Below are 22744 nucleotides of genomic sequence, written 5' to 3' on the forward strand. Positions count from 1 at the left end.
CACCCTTTTTCTCACTGTTGCTGTGATTCCTCTTCCCATCTCCAAATCAGACAGGAGGTAAACCAAAGGGGGATAAAAATAAAAGAAAAAAATAATTGCATACAGTACACTAAGGGGGGAGACCCTCTTGTTTCCACATCTTGGAGTTCATTTTGTTTAGCATCATTTTATAAGGTCGTATGTATATAGCCATTGAGCTATTATAATCCTCTGCTAGAACTATCCTAGACCTATGCTAATTACTATAAGTGAGGGAAACCAAGCATCCTATGTTTTTTACCCAGAGAAACACAATATGATTTTTTCCAAGTCTTTCCATTTCTGGAATGATGTCACTTTTTCTGATGGAAGCATAGAATTCCATTGTGTATATATTCAATAGTTTCTTGATCCATTCATCTACTAAGGAGCATCTGGGTTGATTCCATATCTTGGCTATGGTAAATAATGCTGCAATGAACATAGTTGTGCTGGTAACTTTATTGTGGGCTTGTTTGTGGTCATTTGGGTAAATACCCAGGAGTGAGTGGGATATAAATTCTAGGGCACATGCTTCCCATCTGTAATGCCATTTGCAGATGTTTTTAATCATCATAAGCTCTGTGCCCATTAATTAGTAACTATCCATTATTGCCTGGCTCCCAGACCCTGGTAACTTGACTGATCTAGGAGCCTCATATAAATGGAATCATACAACAGTTTTCTTTGGTGTCTGGCTTACTTCACTTAGCATAATGTCTATTGTTACAGGATTACTAGAATTTTACTCCATTTTATTACTGAATAATGTTCCCTTGTAAATACATGGCACAACTTCTCTATCCCTCCACCTCTTGATGGACATTTGGATTGTTTTCCCTTTTTGGCTGTTGTGAGTATAAGCATTATTTAAAAGTAGAATTACTAGAACATGTAATTCTGTGTTCAATTTTTTGAGGAACCACCAAATTCTTTTCCACAACAGTTATGGACTTTCTGTCCATTCTCACCAGGATTTATTTTTCATAATAGCTGTCTAAAGAGGATAGAATGGCATTCAGTTGTATTTTACTTATACATTGTGATTGCTGTTTAATTCAATATATACTAATGTGTGATTCTGTTGCCATTAATTACATAATTTAGCACAATATGTGACTCGTGTGGATTGGAAGATATCTTAAACAGAATCTCCCATATTCAAGGAGATGAGCCTGTTGTTCCCACAACTAGATGTGATTGTAATGCCCAATTGTTTTTAAAGCTCCTACATGCTTGTTTTTCAATTCTGTATTTATTTAATCATGGACTAGTACCAAACCCATTATCATCCATGGGCTACATTTCATCACTGTTCTGGGTCATGCGTGTCAAGTTATGGGCATTATGGGATTATGGGCCTATGATAGTTGAAGCAGTTGTATTCTAATGTAAATGAAAACTATTTTTCATTTGCCTCTCAAAGCACAATTAGTAAATTATGTTGGAAACCAATCTGGTGGAAAACATTTTAATGCTTCCATTGAGTCTCAGGGTTAGGTTAAGTAGTTTGGGGAATGGCTCAGTAATTTTTTCAGAGGAATAAATTGCTTGCAGTCTCAATTGTTTTTCTGATCATCTGGGCTCCCAGTCCTCCTGAGAGAGCACAGTGGGACTGACCTTCAAGTGAGCTTGAATGTCAAGTCCTTGAGAGAAGAAATGGAAGCTGTTTGAATGTCCACAAGTGTGTAATGCAGAGAGAGGGATCAAAATCAAGAGGAGGGAACAATGGGATCTTAGGGGTTGGGCATTCTTTGTTCCTAAACATCCCATAAGATGGGAGCAGAATTCATGAGCTTTTACTTGCTTCATTTGTAAACTGTTAACTTCTGTAGAACCAAAGAGCAAAAGAAATAAAGTAAAATTAAATTTGAGCATTTAGCCAGGCACCAGTGGCTCATACCTATAATTCTAGCTACTCAGGAGGCTGAGATCTGAGAATGGTAAGTTGAAGCCAGCCTGGGCAGGAAAGTACTTGAGACTCTTATCTCCAATTAACTTCCAAAACGTTGGCTCAGCTGATATAGTATCAACTTAAGCAAAAAAGCTAAGGCACAGCACCCAGGTCGAGTTCAAGTCTTAGAATTTGCCCAAAAAAGCATTATATTTAGTACAGTAGCAGTTAAGTTAGCATTCTATTCTTTAAGGACTTTGTTCTGAGTTTAACTCTTGTTATTTAACCTGGTCTGGTCTGTAACTGGCTGTATAGCCCAGATTGACCTCAGACTTGCGCTCCCTCTTGCCCAGTTGCTGGGATTTCAGGTGTGTTTCACCCTACTCTGCTTTGCTCTGTAAGAATTGTGCAAGAAAAATCCACCTTGGGTCTACTTTTGTGAATATAGCCTGGGTTCCATGTCTCCTCTTAATGAATCACATTTTTCTTGTAGAAATGATTCTCCAACTAGTTCTTCTCTACCATTTTCTTGCAGTTTTATGGCCCCATCTGCCACTGTGCGATGAAACTTGACTCTGGGCAGGAAAGTAGAGGGTTTTTTTTGAGGGTTTTATTTTTCCTGAGATGTTTTTTTCCCAGTACAAATGAGAAAAAGAGTTGGACCTCTCAGAGAGTGACATTTTTCATGCCTAAAACTTGGAACTTGGAGATCCATGTGGAAGAAATCTGGTGAAATCATGCAGAACAGGCAGACAAGAGGTAAAGCAAGTCTAGGCTCCAAATTCGGGAGGCTCTGACCTCTAGTTACTTCAAAGTCACCTGCATCCCCACCCCACCCGGGGCTGGCTTAGACCCATTGTGTAATCCAACATGTGCTTTTATTTCTCTCATTTACAAATAAGAGTCTTAATTCTAATGATGACCCCTCTTGCCCAGGACACTTCCCACATTACCTTTCATACATTAAGCATAGGATGCATAATAACATGAAAACAATGACTCTTTGATCTTTGCCCTAACCAAGATTCACATCTTCCTCCAGTTGTTGAAAAAAATCTTAACATATTATTGCAAAATGCCTTAGAATATTCAACTTTATATTCTTTTCTTTAAAAAAAAATGGGTGAGGGAATTTAACCCCTGGGAAAGGGATGGGGCGGAGGAGGGTTGATGTTTTCTGTGAGCAGCAGAGACTAAAGAATGCAGAAGAATGTTGGGTCAGAGAGGGAACTGGCCCGAGATGCCCAGAAGACTTTTCCAAGCTTATCTAATTGGTCCAGTGATTACAGCACCATTATTTCTAGACGTTCTGGGAGCCAAGTTAGGGATTGAAGGTGGTCAATCTATAATACACCACTTTCTCTCCCAGTTGAGATATATACACAGGAGTTAGGAAGAGATCAGAATATCAGCTTTACTTAACATGAAACAAATTAGAGCATATGGCTTTTAGAGCTTCAGCCAAGCAATTCTCTAATCCTTACTCCTAAATTAAATAAATGCATCCCCCCCCCAATTCCTGGGACAGCTGGACAGCCACAGACCTCCCCTACAGAGAAAGACACCTTACCACATGACAGAGTAGACAGGATACATATGTCCTACAGACAGGCTGTCATTAGGAAAGGAAATCTAGAATTGGATGAGCTAGACAATTCTCCTTACTTCTTCCAAAATATAAGGGGAAGAGAGGTGTGGGGCCAGGAGCATTGTTCTCCTTGATGTCGTTCCATATATACACATTGTGTCTCTCTCTTCAAGAAGAGACGAAAGAGAGTTGGGCTAGCCCCCAGGCCTACGTGTTCCACTTGTGCTCTTTATTTTCTCTATTTCTTGATTCCTCAAAGAACAACAAAGAGGTAAAAACATTGAAGACACAGACAGTGGAATAGTTGAACAGTCACACAGGACTGGATCCTGAAGGAAATAAAGCAACTTGGGGAGAAGGACATGGACAGGAAAGAAAGGACAGAGTAGAGAGAGAAAGTTGGCATTGTGGAAGAGAAACAATGAGAAATCCAGAAGGAGGGGCTAAGGTCAAGGAGTAGGATGCAGGAATTTGAGATCCCTTGAATGGTTCTGGGTAATGATAAGCCAGAAAGAGAATGTGTAAATGGAAATGATTAGAATAGAATGTAAGCAGCAAGATGATCATGGTTCAAGGCCAACCTGGACAAAAAGTTAGTAAGACCTCCACATCAACAAAAATTCTGGCCATAATGGCATGTACCTATAATCTGAGCTGTGTAGGTGATATGAATAGGAGGATCATAGTCCATGTCAGCCTGGGCAAACAAAAAAAAAGGAAAGAAAGAAAAAAAATGAGACCTTACCTAAAAAATAACACAAAAAGGATAAAGGAATGGCTCAGGTAGCAGAGTGCCTGTCCTGTAAGCACAAGGCTCTGAGTTCAAACCCCAGTACTACCATAAAATAAAATAATGAAGAAAGTCCAACTTATCAGTTTTCATCCTAGCAATGGAAGCAAGTGTAATAATAGAAAACATTTACTGGATTATGGCTCTGTGCCAGACACCTCTATTGTAACTGCTTTACATATATTCTCCTATTTCATTCTACATAGCAATCTTATGACTTTATGGCTACCTCCATTTTTTGCACTCACTCATTTCATACATTTGTGTTATGTCCTCACTCTACTGTAGATATTGTTCCAGTTACTATCTGAGCTGAAAAAGAATAGATATAAAGAGATAACTCAGGGCTGAGACCCTGACAGAGACCTCCCTGGGATGTTTGGCAGCCTGTGAGGACTTGTGCCTGGCTGGAGTGGTATAATGAAAGGAGGACCTGGAGAATGTGAGCGCAGAGGGAGTATGTGACATCCTATAGGGCGGGTGAGCCACTCAAAGGACTGTACTTTTTATTATAGCAATTTTTTATTGTGATTAAGTGATTACAGAAATTTCATAGTATTGTGAGACAGTGATAGTTAAAGTCACAAACACATTCCAACCTTCATGGGCAAATTAAAGTTTATGAAGTCTATAAAGTTTATGAGTTCTATGAGCTTTGGCAATAGTTATTTCTTGCACATCAGGTGATATGTACATTTCTTTCCTTTTGCTTAGTGTCATCTGTTCCCTCTTCCCTCTCATTCCCTCCCTCCCATCGCTGCCGTTGAGTTGCTTAGTTCGTTTTGATCAATGACCAGTGCAGCTGATGGGTCCTGCTGTTGTATGTTTTTCCTGTTTCCCTCTGTTTCTGCGTGCGTCTTCTAGTTTCCCTCAGATGTGCACATATATACTATATATGTGGTCAGCAGCATGGGATCATTTAGTAATGATTCGGCCAGCTGAGTGGAGGTCCTTTGTTTCTTGAGTCTTGTCTACTTTGTCATATCTCCTTACATTTTGGATTTAACATCCACTTATTGGGGAGACATTGTGCCATTTGTCTCTTTGCTCTTGGCTTACCTCAGCACGATTTTTTCTAGTTCCACCCATTTCCCTGCGAATGCCATTATTTTGTCCTTTCTAATGGCTGCATAATATTCCATGGTATGGGGCTGGGAAGGTGGCTCAGTGGTAGAGTGCTTGCCTTGCATGCTTGAGGCCCTGGGTTCGATTCCTCAGCACCACATAAGCAAATAGTAAAAAGCCGGAAGTGGTGCTGTGGCTCAAGTGGTAGAGTGCTAGCCTTGAGCTGAAGAGCTGAGGGACAGCACCCAGGCCCACAGTTCAGGTCCCATGACGGGACCCAAAAAAAAAATATTCCATGGTATATAGGTACCACAATTTTTGGATCCCTTCATCTGTAGTGGGGCATCTGGGTGGTTTCCATATCCTGGCTATTGTAAACAGTGCTGCAGTGAACATGGAGGTGCATGTGTAAGGATTATACTTTCAGAAGAGAAATTGAGACAGAGAGTCATGAAGCACCTTGCTTAAGGTCACATGACCACTCTAGTGTCATCATCACTTCAGGTCATATGGCCAGTCTAGTGTTATCATCAATGGACACATGGTGCTCCCTGCAAAGTGCTCCCAGCTGGTCCCCCGACCCCCTGACCTCCTGGTTGCTTTTCTTCCTCTTCTTTTTTGGCACAAGGAGCAGCTCCTCAACTGATTTCTGGATAGTTCTGTCATCATTTCTCCTGTTCTTCTGAGCTGTTCTAGAAAAGCTCTTGCCATCTTTCACTGCTGTTGTATACATATGCTGATGTATCAGCAGGGCCTCTCTTCTCAATTTCAGACCCTAGTGTGGTTCCCAGGGAGCTGTGGCTCCCAGAGTGGAGCACTCCAAGTTTAGCCTAGTTCCTTTTCTCGTTGCTCTCCTTTTTGTCCCTGAAGATAACCTGAGCGGTGAAAACCCTCAGTGTCACCCAGATTCCTCTCCATCTCCATATGATTCTCAAATACACTCAATGGCCAAGCCAAAGTGAGGGGTTCGCAGCCCCATAGTTTTGGTATCGTTGCCTCTGATCTTTGCAGAGTCTCTTGCATGGACTCTCTTTCCCATCCAGTATCTTTCCTATTGAACTTGATGTATCTTCCTAAGACAAAAGTAGTGTACCAGGAATCCTCCCCTCTGCATGAACTGGCCTGGATTCCCACTGCTTAGAGAATGGCCCAGATTTCTGGGGTCACTCACGGCGCTCCTCAGTCTTACCTTTTACAACTCTTTCCCTCCTAACCATCATCTCTTCTGCAACCCACCAGGCATTTGCTAATTTCCCATCCATAAATGTTTTCTTTTTACTTCAAGCAGCCACCAGCTGCCACCTTCTGGGTGAACTCACTCCGTAATTCCTCCAGGCCCAATGAATTGCTCTTTCCTCTCAGTGGAAGAGCTGGTATCCTCATTAAGTTGCTCCTGGCAAATAAAAATGCATTGACAGTCTGGCGAACGCTGGTTGTTGTTGGATATGGGCCAGTTCCTGGGGTTTGACTGGAACCCATGCAGGCTGGAGTCATAACTATGAACACACTGGTTCAGGAAATCCCCAAGTTCTATTAATTACTGGGTAAATTCCTGCAGATATTTTTTTTGGTAACATATTCCTTAAGTTCTGAATTTCTTAATTGAATTTCTGTTAAAGGGAGTTTGCTTCCAATGGAGAAAATCTAACACAAAACCATGTTTGTTTGTTTTTTAAAGACTTGTTGAGGATGTGCTATTGGTAGTTCTTGATTTTCTGACAAGATCTTGATCTTCGCTGATATACTGACAAATCTTTCTGTACTATTCTAAACCTTATTAAGAATTGCATAGACAGTGTTTATTGTAGGAAATGTAGTAAAATGATAAAGTCACCAGAGGTTATTTTAGTCGACATTACTATATTCTTCACCTAGTCTTTTTATTTATAGACATTAGGGGAAAAAAAAGATTCTATAGGTGTTTTGTATAGTTTTTTTTCTTTTTTTTATATTGTGAAAATACCATCTTGAGGGGTTATAATTACATGGCCAAGGTAATGAGTACATTTCTTATCAGGCATTGTTGCCTCTTCCTTTGTTTCCCCTTCCCATCCCTTCCCATCTCCCACTCCCCCCCCCACCTCCCCTACCCTCCACCCCCTTGGCCAAAGTTGTAAAGTTCGTTTTTCGACATAACGACTTGTACATCTCATTGTTGCAATGGGTCTACCTGTATCCCTATTTAAACGATTTATTTTTTCCCTTCCCCTCCACAAGTTATACCAACATCAAATACAATGAAAGCAGGGGTTATACCACGGGGGAAGGACATACAAAGCAACAAAGAAATCATCTTATAAATATGTTAGAAACAATTGCAAGAAAGAAAAAAACATTTGAATACTTATCTTGGGGTTCATTTCACCTAACAGTAACTTAACGTGTTTTTTAAACATCTGACAGTAGAGGTGTATACATTTGAAACACGGATGTATATTACCTTCATGTGAATTCCACATTCATGATGATGTCACACTTTTGCCATGGATGGCAAAAGAAAAAACCAAAATCTCCAGAGAGTAGGTACATCGGGAGCTTGCCATCCCATCCCTTGTCTGTTTTCCCTGGGGAACACCAAGGGCTAGATGCCTGCCTCCCAGACAGAAAGCTACAGTCAGTGAGGAAAGTATGTAAGGAGGACCCAGGAGATGCCAGACATGGAGCTCGGAGGGCTTTTTGTCATTACTTAGTTTTTATATGCATGCTTAAAAATGAAGGCATTTTTCTCACATAGCTGCACTGGCACCACTACACTTAAGAAAATTAGCATTCACTCAACAATATCCTCCAACATACAGTTTACATTTAAATTTGACTGTAGAGTATTGTTTACTTTTTCTTGGAATAAGGATCCAATTAAGGTCAAACATTGCATTTGGTCAGCCTCTCTCTCTCTCTCTCTCTCTCTCTCTCTCTCTCTCTCTGTCAGTTGTGGGGCTTGAACTCTGGGCCTGGGCGCTGTCCCTTAGCTCTTCAGCTCAAGGCAAGCACTTTACCACTGGAGCCATAGCACCACTTCCAGTTTTCTGTTGGTTAACTGGAGATAAGAGTCTCATGGATTTTCCTTCCCAGGCTGGCTTTGAACTGTGATTTTCAGATCTCAGCCTCCTGAGTAGCTAGGATTACAGGCGTGAGCCACTGGCGCCCCGCTGGTAAGCATACCTTGTTCTTTTTTTTGCCAGTCATGGGGCCTGAACTCTGGGCCTGGGTGCTGTCCCTCAGCTCTTCAGCTCAAGACTAGTGCTATACCACTTGAGCCACAGTGCCACTTCTGGCTTTTTCTGCATATGTGGTGCTGAGGAATCGAACCCAGGGCCTCATGCATGCAAGGCAAGCACTCTACCACTGAGCCACCTTCCCAGCTCCACAATCTCCAATTTTTAGGTTCTTTTTTCAGTAACATTGATTTTTTTCTGGAGTCCTTTAAATTTGTCTTATAAAAATAACTTAGGTCTCAGTGGATTTTTGCTAGCTTTGTGTCAGTAAAAGCTAAAATTAACTGTCATTGTAATAAAGCAGTGTCTCCCAGTTCATCTCCTTTAAAACACTAGGTTGTGGGTTTTGCTTAAAATTGTAAATGTGGTAAAATCTGAATGTGCAGAGCAGGGCAGATGAGAATATACGAGAGGCATTGTGTAATTAAAGGCATAGTCCTCCCTTGCTTCAGCAGATGCCCTTGTTAGCTCTTGGCTGGGTGGCTCTTCCTACTGGCTTTGCTCCTGACTAGGGCCTGGCTCCCCTCCAGCATCATTAGGTTGCAGCGAGGAGCTGGAAACAAACCTGCAGTTATTTAAGTCTTCTAGTCCAAGTTGTTCGGGCTGGCTGCAGCACATAGCCTGCGTGTTTGCAGGCCGATTGCACATGGTGTTCCCGGAGAAGTGTGTGGGACTGAGAATGTGCATGGGAAAAGCATCTCTTGCTTGGCCTGAGAATCTGGGGTGCCACAAGCCTACCTATCCTATGGAACTACATGGAGATCATGGGCTTGGTCCTTTAGTGTGGTTTCAGGTGATTCTTAAAAAGCAAGAGGCACAGAGCTCTCAGGCCCATTTAAAAAAAAAAAATGAATGCATCCAAAGACCCACCTGAACATTTGCCCTGGTCACTGTCTTGGTTTGGAATTGATCCTGTGCCAGTTAAAGGTTCTCATTGCTGAAATGCACACTGGCGAGGGAGGAGTGCATCCTTTTTTGAATATGGTGTCCTCAACATTGCTCAAGCCAGCTGGGCACTGGTGGCTCGTACCTGTAATTCTAGCTACTCAGGAGGCTGAGATCTGAGGATCGTGGTTCAAAGCCAGCCAGAGCAAGAAAGTCTGTGAGACTCTTATCTCCAATAAACCACTCAGAAAACCGGAAGTGGCACTTTGGCTCAAGTGGTAGAGTGCTAGCCTTGAGCTGAAGAGCTCAGGACAGTGCCCAGGCCCAGAGTTCAAGCTCCATGACCAACAAAAAATTAAAAATTAAAAAACAAATTGCTCAAGCCAGTGGTGCCTTTGTCTTGCCTCATGCTTTCGAGGCAGGTGTTCTACTGGTTGAGTCCTTTTACTTTTTTTTTTTTTTTTCCAGTCATGGGGCCTGAACTCTGGGCCTGGGCGCTGTCCCTCAGCTCTTCAGCTCAAGGCTAGCACTACCACTTGAGCCCCAGTGCCACGAACCCAGGACCTCATACATGCAAGGCAAGCACTGTACCACTGAGCCACCTTCCTAGTCCTGCTTTTTTTTTAAGTTTGCTTTTTAATTCATTTTTTTATTGTCAAGGTGATGTACAGAGGGGTTACAGTTACATAAGTAAGGTAATAAGAACATTTCTTGTCGAACCTGTTTTGCCTGCTGAGATCCTCCTATCTCTGTCTCTTGTGTTGCCAGAATTATAGGTGTATGCTATCACAACCAGCTGCTCCTCAGTTATCTAACCATTCTTTATATTATATTGCCAAATGACAATCCCCAAGTATTCATCATCTTCTGACTGCTTCTTCTAATGCAACAGAGAATGGCCAAGTTCCAGGGAGGAGTCTTCGTTTAGCTGTCTAGGAAGCAGGAGGGCCCATTTGGAGGCCAGGATATTGAAAAAAGAGTCCTGGGTATTGAGTAAAGAAGGGTATTGAGACTGGGGATAGGTCTACATGCAGGTAGAATGTTATGTCAACATATTCATTCACTGATGAATGGAAATCTTTGGGAAAACTAACTGGAGAAAAGGGTGAACATCTTAAGGATTAAAACTATTTCACATATGGTGACTGAAATATTGAGATGAAAACCTTTATTTTTTAAAGAAGCTGTTATATTTAAATTTAGTGGCAGAATAGTCAATATACAAATAAGTAGGAAAGAAGGATCTTCTGAAAAGGACTCATTACATCCCCACCCCTTTTTCCTTCCCTTGCTGTCTCTTTCTTTGCTCACTGGGATAAAGTTAATCAATGAGACATGTCTTGCTAACAAAGTAGAAAACTAGAGGGTGGTGGGAACCATTAAATCTGATAACTAAAAAGAATGCAGAAAGCAACTAGAGTCTGGATGTCTTCAGATGTACTAAAATCAGCTCGCAGTCAGCCAACAAGAGATCTAGAGCTGCCGGCACAGGCACTGTGAACTATAGTGCAACTTGCCCTCTGAAAAAGCCCACAGCCCCACTCAGAAAGAAAGAGTGTTAGTGAGCAAGGGCTAGTATTTGCATCCTCACTGATCTTCAGCTTCCTAACTCTTGTCTCTTCATTCCTTCCTCCCCCTATGCCCCACTCCCACCTCAGATCTGGGCATCACTTCTCACTCACAACCTCCACTAGGACCTTCCTGCTTTCTGCCTTCCATGAGTTCAAGGGCTCTCTATCATCAGAGCTGCACCCAAAGCCTCTTGTCCACGGTCCTTTGGCCTCATGTTTCATGCTTGAGTTTCTCCTAATTGCCATGTTGGCTTTTACCATGTTTCTCACAACAATTTAATTCATTGTCCTGAATGTCAGATTGCTCATTCATCAAATGATAAGACAGATTAGTACCTCTTCCATTGAGTTATACAGGGATTAAATGAGTTTCTTGGAAGAATACCTGGTATATAACAAAGGCTTTAAATAGGTTAACAATTGATTGCTAATGCTCTGATTGCTTAGAGCCAATGGTGAATTTTTTTAAACTATTGCATTAAGAACAACCATGAACTTAGCATTTACCACTCATTTATCATTTCACTCATTTATCATTCTGTGGGTCGGTAATTTGGACATGGGTCTTTTGCTGATAGTCTCACAGGTGATGAAATAAGGTGTTTGTGGGAGCTGAGATCCTAAACATCTTTGAAACCTTTTCTAAGCTCCAACCACAGCTAGCAGAATTCAGATCTTTGCAGCTCCAAAACTCCCAAGTGGTGGGAACTCTGACTTTACCTTTGGTTATAAAGGTCCCTTTATTAGCTCACACCCAATCCAATCATCTTTCTTTTTATTTAATCAGAGCCAACTGACTAGTGACATAACCACAGAGGGTGACCTATCATATTGTCCTTAAAGAGAGATTACCTTAGGGTATGTGCATGGGGAGGGGGTAAGAGCAGATTCTTGCCTGCACACTGGGTACATTGATGGTATTGTCTTTTTTGTCTCCTCTGTTGAACTGCATTGGGTGAGTCCACGATTCAGTAACTCCTGCCAGTATTTCAGATTTCCTCAGTGGCTTTTTTAAAAGCATCCAGAGGGGATTCTTATTAATGTGATTCTTGGAGCCCACATTCCCTGAGCTGTCATTTCTACTACCTGATAGACCCAATCAATAGCTTTGGAAATCTTTTAGAGAAGTAGGGGTATGGTTCAAGTGGTAGAGCATCTGTCTAGCAATCTGGAGGCCTTGAGTTCAAACTCTAGTACCTCCCGAAAAGCAAGAAAGGCAGGGAGGGAGTCAGGGAAGGAAAGAAAGGAGGGAGAGAGGGATGGAGGGAAGAAGGAAGGAAGAAGGGAAGGAAGGAAAACAGTTAGGGACTTGTAATTGATAAACCTGTTGACTAATACCACAACATTCCAAAAGAATGACCTATAGTTTGCAATCCCTTTCAGAATAATTCATTTATTTCCATGACTCACAACACATAAAGACTAGGAAATAAGTTATGGACAAAGAGTTTGGTAGCAATGGAGAATACCTGATTTTTAAAACACTACTCCTTAAAAAGATACTAAGTTCTTTACAATGGCATTTTCTTTGCAGCTTTGTACAAATGTGTCAAGCTAAAGGGAGAAAGCGAACTTGGCAGTTTGTGGACTTGAAAGTTTGAAGTGTCAGTTTACTCGGTCATTTTCCAACAAAGTATAATTTTGTTATGGGACAAGCCATAATTCAGACTTGATTCAATAACCATTCCTACGGCAATTTGGACTATTGCAGGCAATAGTCAGGTTCATAAAAATATCCTTTTCTTTTTCATAAAAAATATTTCCTTTCTTTACTCCAGGACAATATCATCTTATTTTTGAGAGGTTGCAAAGAACTTGGCCTTAAAGAATCTCAACTCTTTGACCCAAACGACCTCCAGGATACCTCCAACAGAGGCCCAGTCAAGTGAGTACACAATTATGCTTAAAGGAAAGCCCTTTATGGTTTCATTTACCATTTTGTAATGATGATGCTTACAAAATTAAAATGGGTTGGTAAAGATCAACTTTTTGTAAACATGCACATTAGCCTGTGCTGTGTGTATAGTTTTGATTGTGATCTAATAGGATTTTTTTCAAATGCAATAATCATGAAAACAACTAGAATTTTGAAGAAGAGAAAAAAATGTTAAGTAATATGTAACAAGAGAGAAGTATGTGCAGAATCTGTGGGTCTCAGACAAAAACTTTTTATTGACTTCAAGCAGGCATTTGAACAGGTTCTTAGAAGACCACTGCTAGGTAAACAGATCTGAACTCTGTTCATTGTACAGGGAAGGCATTTGCTAATGGTGAAATGTCTCTTGCATTTACATTTGTAACTGTTTCCTCATCTGTATCGGTAATCAAACTCTTTGGAGAAGGATATTGGACCCTTGGCCGTTATTAACTGTATCCACTCTGAGCCTTGTTTGAGGCCAAAATTTCTTGGAACAGAATATATTACTCTGTAGAGAAATAGCTCATGAACTGGGTAAAAAAGCAAACATGTCCTTATTACATGGCGAAGATAACCTGCCTGATGTTTAAAAGTTCTTCAGACCCTACTGATGTCATATAAAATGTTTTCTACCATAGTCAAACAATATTCAGCATGAATATGATTTCATATTAAAACTGAATTTCATGGACAGTGTCTGTGAGTTAGTATTTTTTGGAGTCATTTCATCATGGATGAACAGATAAGGGAGAAAAGCCAAAATTCAGTTATTCATTGTTCTATTTGCAGATCTTGATTTTAATAAAAATAATAATGATGAAGATAATGCAAATGGAAAACAATGAATGCAATAAACTTTGGTTTACATTTGATTTGTGATATAAAAGAGAGTCAACTGTGACTGATTATTTAAAATTACTTCTCAGTTTTCATCATGCTATTCCTTAATTTTCCTCATGGAAAAATTTTGAGTTCAGTGAAAAAAGTAACAGAATAAAGCGTTGGATATTTGACTAAATGAACCAGCATACCCCCTCATTTTGATCATCACATGCTCCATTTATTACTCTTGAATCCAGCCTCTATAAATCGTTTGAGGAAGTTGCTTTAGGTTCTGCTTCATCTCATATTTGTAGTTTCACCTGGGTGGCAAGTGACCAGAAACACTAGCAATAGTGCAAGGTTGTAGGTAGTAATTAGTCACATACACACCACACACACACACAAACACGAGGATGGTGGAAAGCTCACTTTGACTGTATCAGAAGTTTCATTTACATTTTCGAAGCCATTTAAGCAGGAAAATTCTGATGCTGATTGGTTATAAAGTTCAAAACTCATATAACCTTTCTCATTTATCTGTAAAAATCTAGACATCAGGAGATTAGTGTCTAGCCCCAAGTCTGCAGCCCTCAGATCTGTGATCCCAGCTAAGTATCTTTGCTTCAGTGGACGTATGTCCTCATCTGTGAAATGGAACTAGACAGAATTTTCTTCCAGGAAGATTCTAAATCAAGCTTGCTTATTACAGACCTGGGCAAACAAAAAGAAAGAAAGAAGGAAAGAAAGAAAGAGAGAGAGAGAGAGAGAAAGAAAGAGAGAGAGAAAGGAAGGAAGGAAGGAGGAAAAATGAAAGAAAGAAAGAGAAAGAAAGAAAGAAAGAAAGAAAGAAAGGAAGGAAGGTAGGAAGGATGGAAGGAAGGAAGGGATGGAGGGAGGGAGGGAGAGAGAGAAGGGAAGAAGGAAAGAAAGAAAAAGAAAGAAAGAAGAAAGGAAGGAAAGAAAGGAAGGAAGGAGGGAGGGAAGGAAGGGAGGAAGGGAAGGAAAGAAAGAAAAAAGAAAGAAGGAAAGGAAGAAGGAAGGAAGGAAGGAAGGAAGGAAGGAAGGAAGGAAGAAAGAAAGGAAGGAAGGAGGGAGGGAAGGAAGGGAGGAAGGGAAGGAAAGAAGGAAAGGAAGAAGGAAGGAAGGAAGGAAGGAAGGAAGGAAGGAAGGAAGGAAGGAAGGAAGGAAGGAAGGAAGGAAGGAAGGAAGGAACAGTCATCCAGCCAGGCGCCGGTGGCTCATGTTTGTAATCCTAGCTATTTAGGAGGTTGAGATCTTAGGATCAAGATTCAAAGCTAGCCTGGTCAGAAAAGTTGAGATTCTTCTCTCCAATTAACTAAAAGCAAAAGGGTATGAGGATAGGTATAGCTCAAATGGTGGAGTGGCCAGCCTTGAGTGAAAAAGCTAAACAAGAGCATGAAGTCCTGAGTTCAAGACCCTGTACTAGCACAAAACTAACAACAACAACAAAAACAAAAATAGCAGTACTAATGTATAGAAAGAAACGTAAAAGAGGAAAAATCATATTAACAAACGGTGCAGTCCCTTCTGAGGGCGCCATCTTTTTCTTGTTCTTTTCACCTTTCATTTTGTTTTTCTGTCCGCTTTCCTGCCTCCTGCCTCCCATTGATATCTTGTCTTCCTGTCTAGCTCTCTTTTGTCATTTCTTCTCCATTCTTCCCTTTTAATTTCTTTCCCTTATGCACTTCCTTTTTAATTTTTTAATTTTATTGTAAAGATGCTGTACAGAGGGGTTACCTTTACATGAGTGAGGTACGTTTCTTATTGCCTGTCCATAACATCCCTCTAGAACTCTGGTACTTTGCATACAGGAAATATTTTCTGAGCAACTCCTATGTGTCTGAAGCTTTTTTCCCTAGAGAACCGAATGAGCAAGATAGCCCTGCTATGTGTGATTTTTTTTCACCCCATTGCCAAGAACTTGAGAGACAAAATAAATAAAAATAATAGGAAAAAGTAAAGGCATTGAAATGCAAAGAGATTTGGAAGCTATTGAGCCATCCACAGGTGACATCTCAAAGTGGCCACTGAAGGCTGAGGACTAAGACAGGAATGGGCAGCAAGAGCCAGCCATGGGAAGATCTGCCAACAATCAGAATAGAGCAAGCACTGGCTGAAGGCTTGGGAGAAGAAACAGCTTGATGTCTGAAAGTAGTTGTACAATTAAAGGGCCAGGTGCCAGTTTAGGGAGGGGGCGAGGCTTCCAAGCAGAAAGGAGGCAATGTTCTCTATATGCAGGAAAGTTATTTCACTGGATGGTTTTATTCAGAAATGCATACGAATTTTAGATTAAAATTACAATAAACCCCTGTAAGCTCCTACTAACTGTCAGGCATGATTCAGTCAATGAACTTGTAACTTAATGAGCTGTTAGTTGGTGAACATTTTTAAATTGTCAGTTCTTGCTTTTCTTAAAAAATTAACATTTATAGATTTGTTATTTATGATTTGTGGCTCAATGAAAAAACTAGCAGATATCTAAACAGATAAAGACATACTATTTTTTCTATTACAACTGGAAACATAAAAACAGTCTGTTAATCAAATCTAAATGAATGGAGGCTTCTGTCAGTCTAATCCCCTGATGATGGATTGATCTCCACAGTTTACTAAATTGTTTTCTACTGACACATTCAAAGCTTCCTGCCCTCTGTTTTTCTTTTTTTTTTCTTTGTCAGTTATGGGGCTTGAACTCTAGGTCTGGGCGCTGCCCCTCAGCTCTTCAGCTCAAGGTGAGCACTCTACCACTTGAGCCTCAGCACCACTTCTGGTGTTCTGGTGGTTAATTGGAGATAAGAGTCTCACAGACTTTCCTGCTCAGGCTGGCTCTGAACCACAATCCTCAGATCTCAGCCTCCTGAGTAGCTAGGATTACAGGTGTGAGCCATCGATGCCCGGCCATTTTAGATTCTTTTTCAGATAGGATCTTGCATTTTCTGCCTCAACCAGCTTCAGACCTCTGCCCACTACCTATGCTTCCTGCACAGTGAGAGTACAGGCGTGTATCACCATGCTCAGCTAGTCCTTCAACACTCAATTGACTTAAAATGATTCACCTGTTCATTAATATGTACCTTGGGTTAGAATATGCCACAATAAAGTGACCCAGAGCTAAATACTTCGAGAAGTTCTGGACTGGTTTATAATGCTAGCATTTCTACATACCTCCCCTGCTCTGTGTGGAGAATCGAAATCCAGCATTTGCTTGGCCTAGTATTTATTTGTTGACCAGTTAGTAAAACTTTGATACAAATGTTGGAGAAAATTTAATATCTCACTGGATGAATGTTTACAAACTACTGTCAAGTAGCTTTGGTTGTGTACGGTTTTAGAATAAACATTTATGTATATTTGAGTACACATGTGGACATAACATGAATATTTTCATGTTTATGACCAATTTCCAACTCTAATTTATATTAGAGCACCAAAGGACAAATATTTGGATAGTACAGTTTCTTGGAACACATATTTTCAGACCTGTTTAATTACATGAGGTTTCAGACCTTTATTAGAAGTACTTACAAAACCAGGTGCAAGTGGCTCACACCTGTAACCCTAGCTGGAGTTTGAGAGCCAGGGGATCACAGCTTGAAGCTAGCCTTGGCAGAAAAGCCCAAAAGAATCCATCTCCAAAATAACCAGAAAAAATGCTAGGCTAAAGATGGGGCTCCAAGTGGTAGAGCATCAGCTAAGCAAGCTGAGGAAGCTGATGGCCCTGAATTCAAGCATCACTACTGAACAACAACACAAAATAATTATACAGGAAGATTTTAGAAATGCAGTAGACTTTATTCAAGGCAGAATCTTCAACAGTTCAGGCCTGTCTACCCCTTCCCTATACCTCCTGTACAGCTGGGACTAAAGGCACGTACTGCCATATCCACCTACTTCCTTCCACTCTCAATTGACTTAAAATAGTGGGTCCTATTTATTAATATGTACTTCAGGTTGAAACATGGTCTGTATTTGAACTTTCAACACGCTTTGAGAGTTGAAATATAAATAGTCCCAATTTTAAACCAGGTTTTTTTTTTATTTTCCAGATGTTACAAAGTATCTTCTTACGATATAGTGCAGTCTCACTTGATCTTCTACACTGTGTTTGCCCATCATAGGTCTTAAAAAATGAAATCTGTTTTTTTTCTGATTTTGTTATTTGTGTTCACTGTAAGTGTTAGAGTTGATTAAACAATAGACCTCAATAATAATGCTATTGCTATCCTGATAACATTTTCTTTTCCCTTTTTTGACCTAGGAGCCTTGATTATAGTAGGAAGCTGAAAAATGTGAGTAATTGAACTTCTCTTTCTACACTTGTATTCTTCTGACTGTGATAGTGGAAGTATAAATTAGAGCTCATTTCAGCATCTCTCACATGCTTTGTTGGAAAGCATCCTTCTTTTTAAAGGGGAATGTTTATCTCTGCTATAATAATGAACAACTGTTATTGCACTAAAATCTGCAGATTGGAGGGAGAGTTGTGAGTTAAGTGCTCTGTGTAGAAATGCATGCAGGCTTGTGTTCTGTTTGTGATCCCTTTCTTGAAGCACACAGTGATCAATGTCAATACTAAGCCTTTATCTCTTAGCTTAGATGGAGTGATGAAATTGAGCAGTTGAGTAATTTATTATAGAAAATATGAACATTGTTGCCTACCATGTATTTTTGAATTTTGCATTCCTATTAATTTTTGAGTTACTAGTACCTCTCTGCACCAGGTTTTTGTAGTTAAATCTTATTTTCTTTTTTTTTAATTTAATTTTATTTTATTTGTGAACATACTGTACAGAGGGATTACAATTGCATGGGCAGGATAATGCATACATTTCTTACCAAGCATTGCAGCCTCCTCCTTTGTTTACCCTTCACATCACTTCCCAGCCTCCCCCCTCCCCCCTAATCCCAATCCTTCTCCTTCCCCCCTCCCCCCCCACCAACGTTGTAAAGCTCGTTTTGGACATGACAACTTGTACTTCTCATTGTTGCAACAGGTCCACCTGTATCCTTAAACAACTGGTTTTCCCCCTCTCCTCCACAAGTTACACTGACATCAAATATAGTGAAAGCAGGGGTTATACTGTGGGGGAGGGAAAAAAAAACAAAAAAAAAAAAATCTTATAAATGCGTTAGAAACACATGCATGCAAGAAAAAAAACATTAAAATACATATCTAAGGGTTCATTTTCCTGACATCACATTATCTGACCTTTTCTGCTTGACTCATACATATACTAGATATTGCAAATAAGGGAAACCATGGGTCCTATGTTTCTTTGGGCCTGGCTTACTTCACTTAATATAATTTTTTCCAAGTTTTTCCATTTCCTAACAAATGGGGCAATGTCATTCTTTCTGATGGAGGCATAGAATTCCATTGTGTATATATACCACATTTTCTTGATCCATTCATCTACTGAGGGGCATCTGGGTTGGTTCCAGATCTTAGCTATGGTAAATAATGCTGCAATAAACATAGTTGTGCTGGTAGCTTTAGTGTGGTCTTGTTTGTAAACATTTGGGTAAATGCCCAAAAGTGGGATTGCTGGGTCATAGGGGAGTTCTATGTGAAGTCTTTTGAGGAACCTCCATACTGCTTTCCAAAGTGGTTGAACAGTTTACATTCCCACCAACAATGAAGTAAGGTTCCTTTCTGTCCACATCCCCTCCAGCATCTGTTGTTGTTAGAGTTCTTGATTTTTGCCATTCTAACTGGGGTGAGGTGATATCTCAATGTTGTTTTGATTTGCATTTCTTTTATGGCTAGGGATGTTGAACATTTCTTCATGTGTCTATTGGCCATCCTTCTTTCTTCTTCAGAGAAGTTTCTCTTTAAGTCTTTCGCCCACTTATTTATTGGGCAGTTGTTTCTTTGAGGATTTGTTGTTGAGGGTTTAATTTTTTGAGTTCCAAGTATATTTTAGATATGAGACCCTTGTCCGTTGAATGGCTAGTAAAGATCTTCTCCCAATCCGTGGGCTTTCTATTGATCTTGCTAGCTATGTCATTTGCCCTGCAGAAGCTCTGCAACTTTATGCAATCCCATTTGTCCAACCTTTCTTTGATTTGTTGTGTTTCTGGGTCTCTATTCCGAAAATTTTGGCCTGAGCCAAGGAGACCTAAGGTTTCTCCTATTCCATCCTGTAATATTTTCAGAGTGTCTGCTTTGAGTTCAAGGTCTTTGATCCATTTGGAGTTGATTCTGGTGCAGGGTGATATATAAGGATCTAGCTTTAGTTTTCTACATGTAGTTAACCAATTTTGCCAGCACCATTTACTGAAGAGGCTGTCTTTCTTCCATTCTATTGTTTTAGCTCCCTTATGGAAGATTAGATGGCTATAGGACTGTAGGTTCATTTCTGGGTTTTCAATTCTATTCCATTGGTCCTGAGGTCTGTTCTTATGCCAATACCAAGCTGTTTTAATTACTATGGCTTTATAGTAGAGTTTGAAATTTGGTATTGATATTCCTCCAGCACTGTCCTTTCCGTTGAGGAGCGTTTTTGCTATTCGGGGTCTTTTATTGTTCCATATGAATTTTTGGATTGCCTCTTCTATTTCCTTGAAGAATGAGGTTGGAATTTTGATAGGTATTGCATTGAATTTGTAGATAGCCTGGGAAAGAATGCCAATTTCAACAAGGTAAACCTTCCAAACCAAGAACAAGGGAGGTTTTGCCATTTTTTAAGTTCTGTGTTGATTTCCTTTTTCAAGATTTTAAAGTTTTCATCATAGAGGTCCTTCACTTCTTTGGTTAAGTTAATTCCTAGGTATTTTATTTTTTGTGGGGCTATTACAAATGGAGTTGCTTTCCTAATTTCAGCCACACTTTTCTCATTGTTGGCATACAAAAAGCCATTGATTAAATCTTATTTTCAAAAGATAAGTACATTAGTGCTTCTTTATTTTGAATTTAAATTGAGGCACATGAGAAAATATCTTCCTTCAGAAAATAGAAAATTTGGCTGTAATCTCTATTTTATTTTTTGGGAACTTCCCAGTTGCTCTTATATTTGTTAACATTCTCATTCCTACATTCTTTTTCTTCCTCTATTCAACTAGGGATATGTGCCATTTTCACCATATACTTTTATGTATTGTTTCATTTATTTCTTTACTGGGTCTGGGACTTGAACTCTGGGCCTGGACATTGTCGCTGAACTCTTGTGCTCAAGGCTAGTGCTTTACCACTTGAGCCACAGCTCCATTTCTGACTTTTTGGTGGCTAACTGGAAATAAGAATCTCACAGACTTTCCTGCCTGGGCTGGCTTTGAACTGTGGTACTCAGAATTCAGCCCCTTGAGTAGCTAGGATTACAGGTATGAACCCACTGGTGCCTTGCATTTTAAGCAGGAAATTTAAGCAGGAAACCCATAATCTAAAACACAGCACAGGGGATCTACCATTCTCCTCTGATGGCTTTCAGGATAGCCTCATACTCAACATACACTACTTATTTTATGGTCCTAGTTAATGTCCTGACATTTGGGATTGTCTCTTCTCTAGGAATTTATTTGTAGGCAATCAGTTAAGAAAAGGCCTTCTGGACATTTGGAAGGATTCATGATGTAAAAATTTCCCACAGAGGTAGGAAATGGAATCATATCCTAGCAGGAATGCTCATAACCATATTTTGGGCCAGTGGCCAGCTGGAACCATGTATCTATCACACCTTGTCCAAAGCATTTTCCGACCTACCAAGTAGAAGAAGACACAATAAGAACTTTCCAGCCTGGTTGATGCAGTAAGGCAGAGAATAAAAAGAAAATAATCGTCTGAGCTTTTGCGTGGCTTGTAGGTCCCTACAATTCAGCTCCGTGGAGTTGATCTTTGGCCAATTCCTGGTAGTTTTTTTATTGCGGAGTGAAAGTTAAGAGCATTTAAAAAAAAGAAAGAAAGAAAGAAAGTTAAGAGCATTTGCTTTTGTGGACGCTTTCTTGGAAAGACAGAACAAAATTAATTTAGGACTGTAGCTTCAGACTCTGAATATTCATAGACATTCTTAAACATCCAAGGTCGTTTAATTGGTGACTGCTGTGTCAAGCTTAAAAAAAAGTTCCCATCTCAGATGAATGGAAATCACATGTTAGTCGAAAAGGAGAGCACCACAGACCGCATTGTTTGTTGTGTGGCTTTCTTCTGACTTTAATGAGATATACTGTGTTGATCTGTACTAGGAAGCACTAATTAACCTTCATCATTCCTTTGGGATTTTTGCCAGGTGGTCTTAGCAGAACCTCTGTGCCCACAAGCAAAATTTGGAGGGCTTCAGAAGCACCTTTCTCAAACGGCTTTGACAGTCTCTTTCATTTACTTGTCTGAGTAATGATTCCAAAGAGTTTCTGAAAAATGTTGCAGCTTAATCATGAAAAAAATCTTGGAGGATTTATTTTTGCTTCCTGCTCTCTTAGAGACCACTTGGTCACAAGCTTGCTTTTTGTGAAACAAGTCTTACTTCACTGAATTATATGTATGGTGTGTTGACTGAGACAGCATTGGGTTCTTATTAAAATGGTTTTACATTTAATGGATACCTCATGCATGGTGGTTTTGCAAATCAGTTCTTGCCTTTCAGCTTTCCTGTTCCTGGAGCATTATTGATTCCCAAGTTTAAGCATCTTTTTCTCCCTTCCCCTTCCTTCCTTCCTTTTTTTTTTTCTTCATTTTTTAGTGGTGGAGGCTTTTTAAAGAATCTTTTTTTTCTTGGCATTTTTTTGGGGGGGGCAGGGAAGGATGGTTAATTGGAAATAAGAGTCTCAAGGAGTTTTCTGTCTGACTGGATTTGAACTGCAATCCTCAGAGCTCAGCCTCCTGAATAATAGGCATAGGCACAGGTGCCCCGGTTACGCATTAATTTTTTATTATTATTAATTTATTGTTATGATAGAGGTGATGCACAGAGGGCTTGCTATAACATAATAGTGAGTACATTTCCTTTTGAACAGTATCTTCTGTT

General features: G+C 40.0%; 1 protein-coding gene across 5 annotated transcripts in view; it reads left to right on the top strand.

Annotated features, from left to right (window-relative positions):
* Window positions 1–22744, top strand: part of Limch1 (LIM and calponin homology domains 1) — a 308334-nt gene that overhangs the window by 198611 nt on the left and 86979 nt on the right. For all 5 annotated transcript variants that reach the window (XM_013009081.1, XM_013009082.1, XM_013009085.1 and 2 more), the window contains exons 4-5: window positions 12805–12911; window positions 18046–18076. In XM_013009081.1, the coding sequence (XP_012864535.1) occupies window positions 12805–12911; window positions 18046–18076 (138 nt within the window). The remainder of the gene's footprint in view (window positions 1–12804; window positions 12912–18045; window positions 18077–22744) is intronic.

The sequence above is a fragment of the Dipodomys ordii genome, unplaced genomic scaffold, assembly GCF_000151885.1.
Source record: "Dipodomys ordii isolate 6190 unplaced genomic scaffold, Dord_2.0 Scaffold8, whole genome shotgun sequence".
NCBI classification, from domain to species: Eukaryota; Metazoa; Chordata; class Mammalia; order Rodentia; family Heteromyidae; genus Dipodomys; species Dipodomys ordii.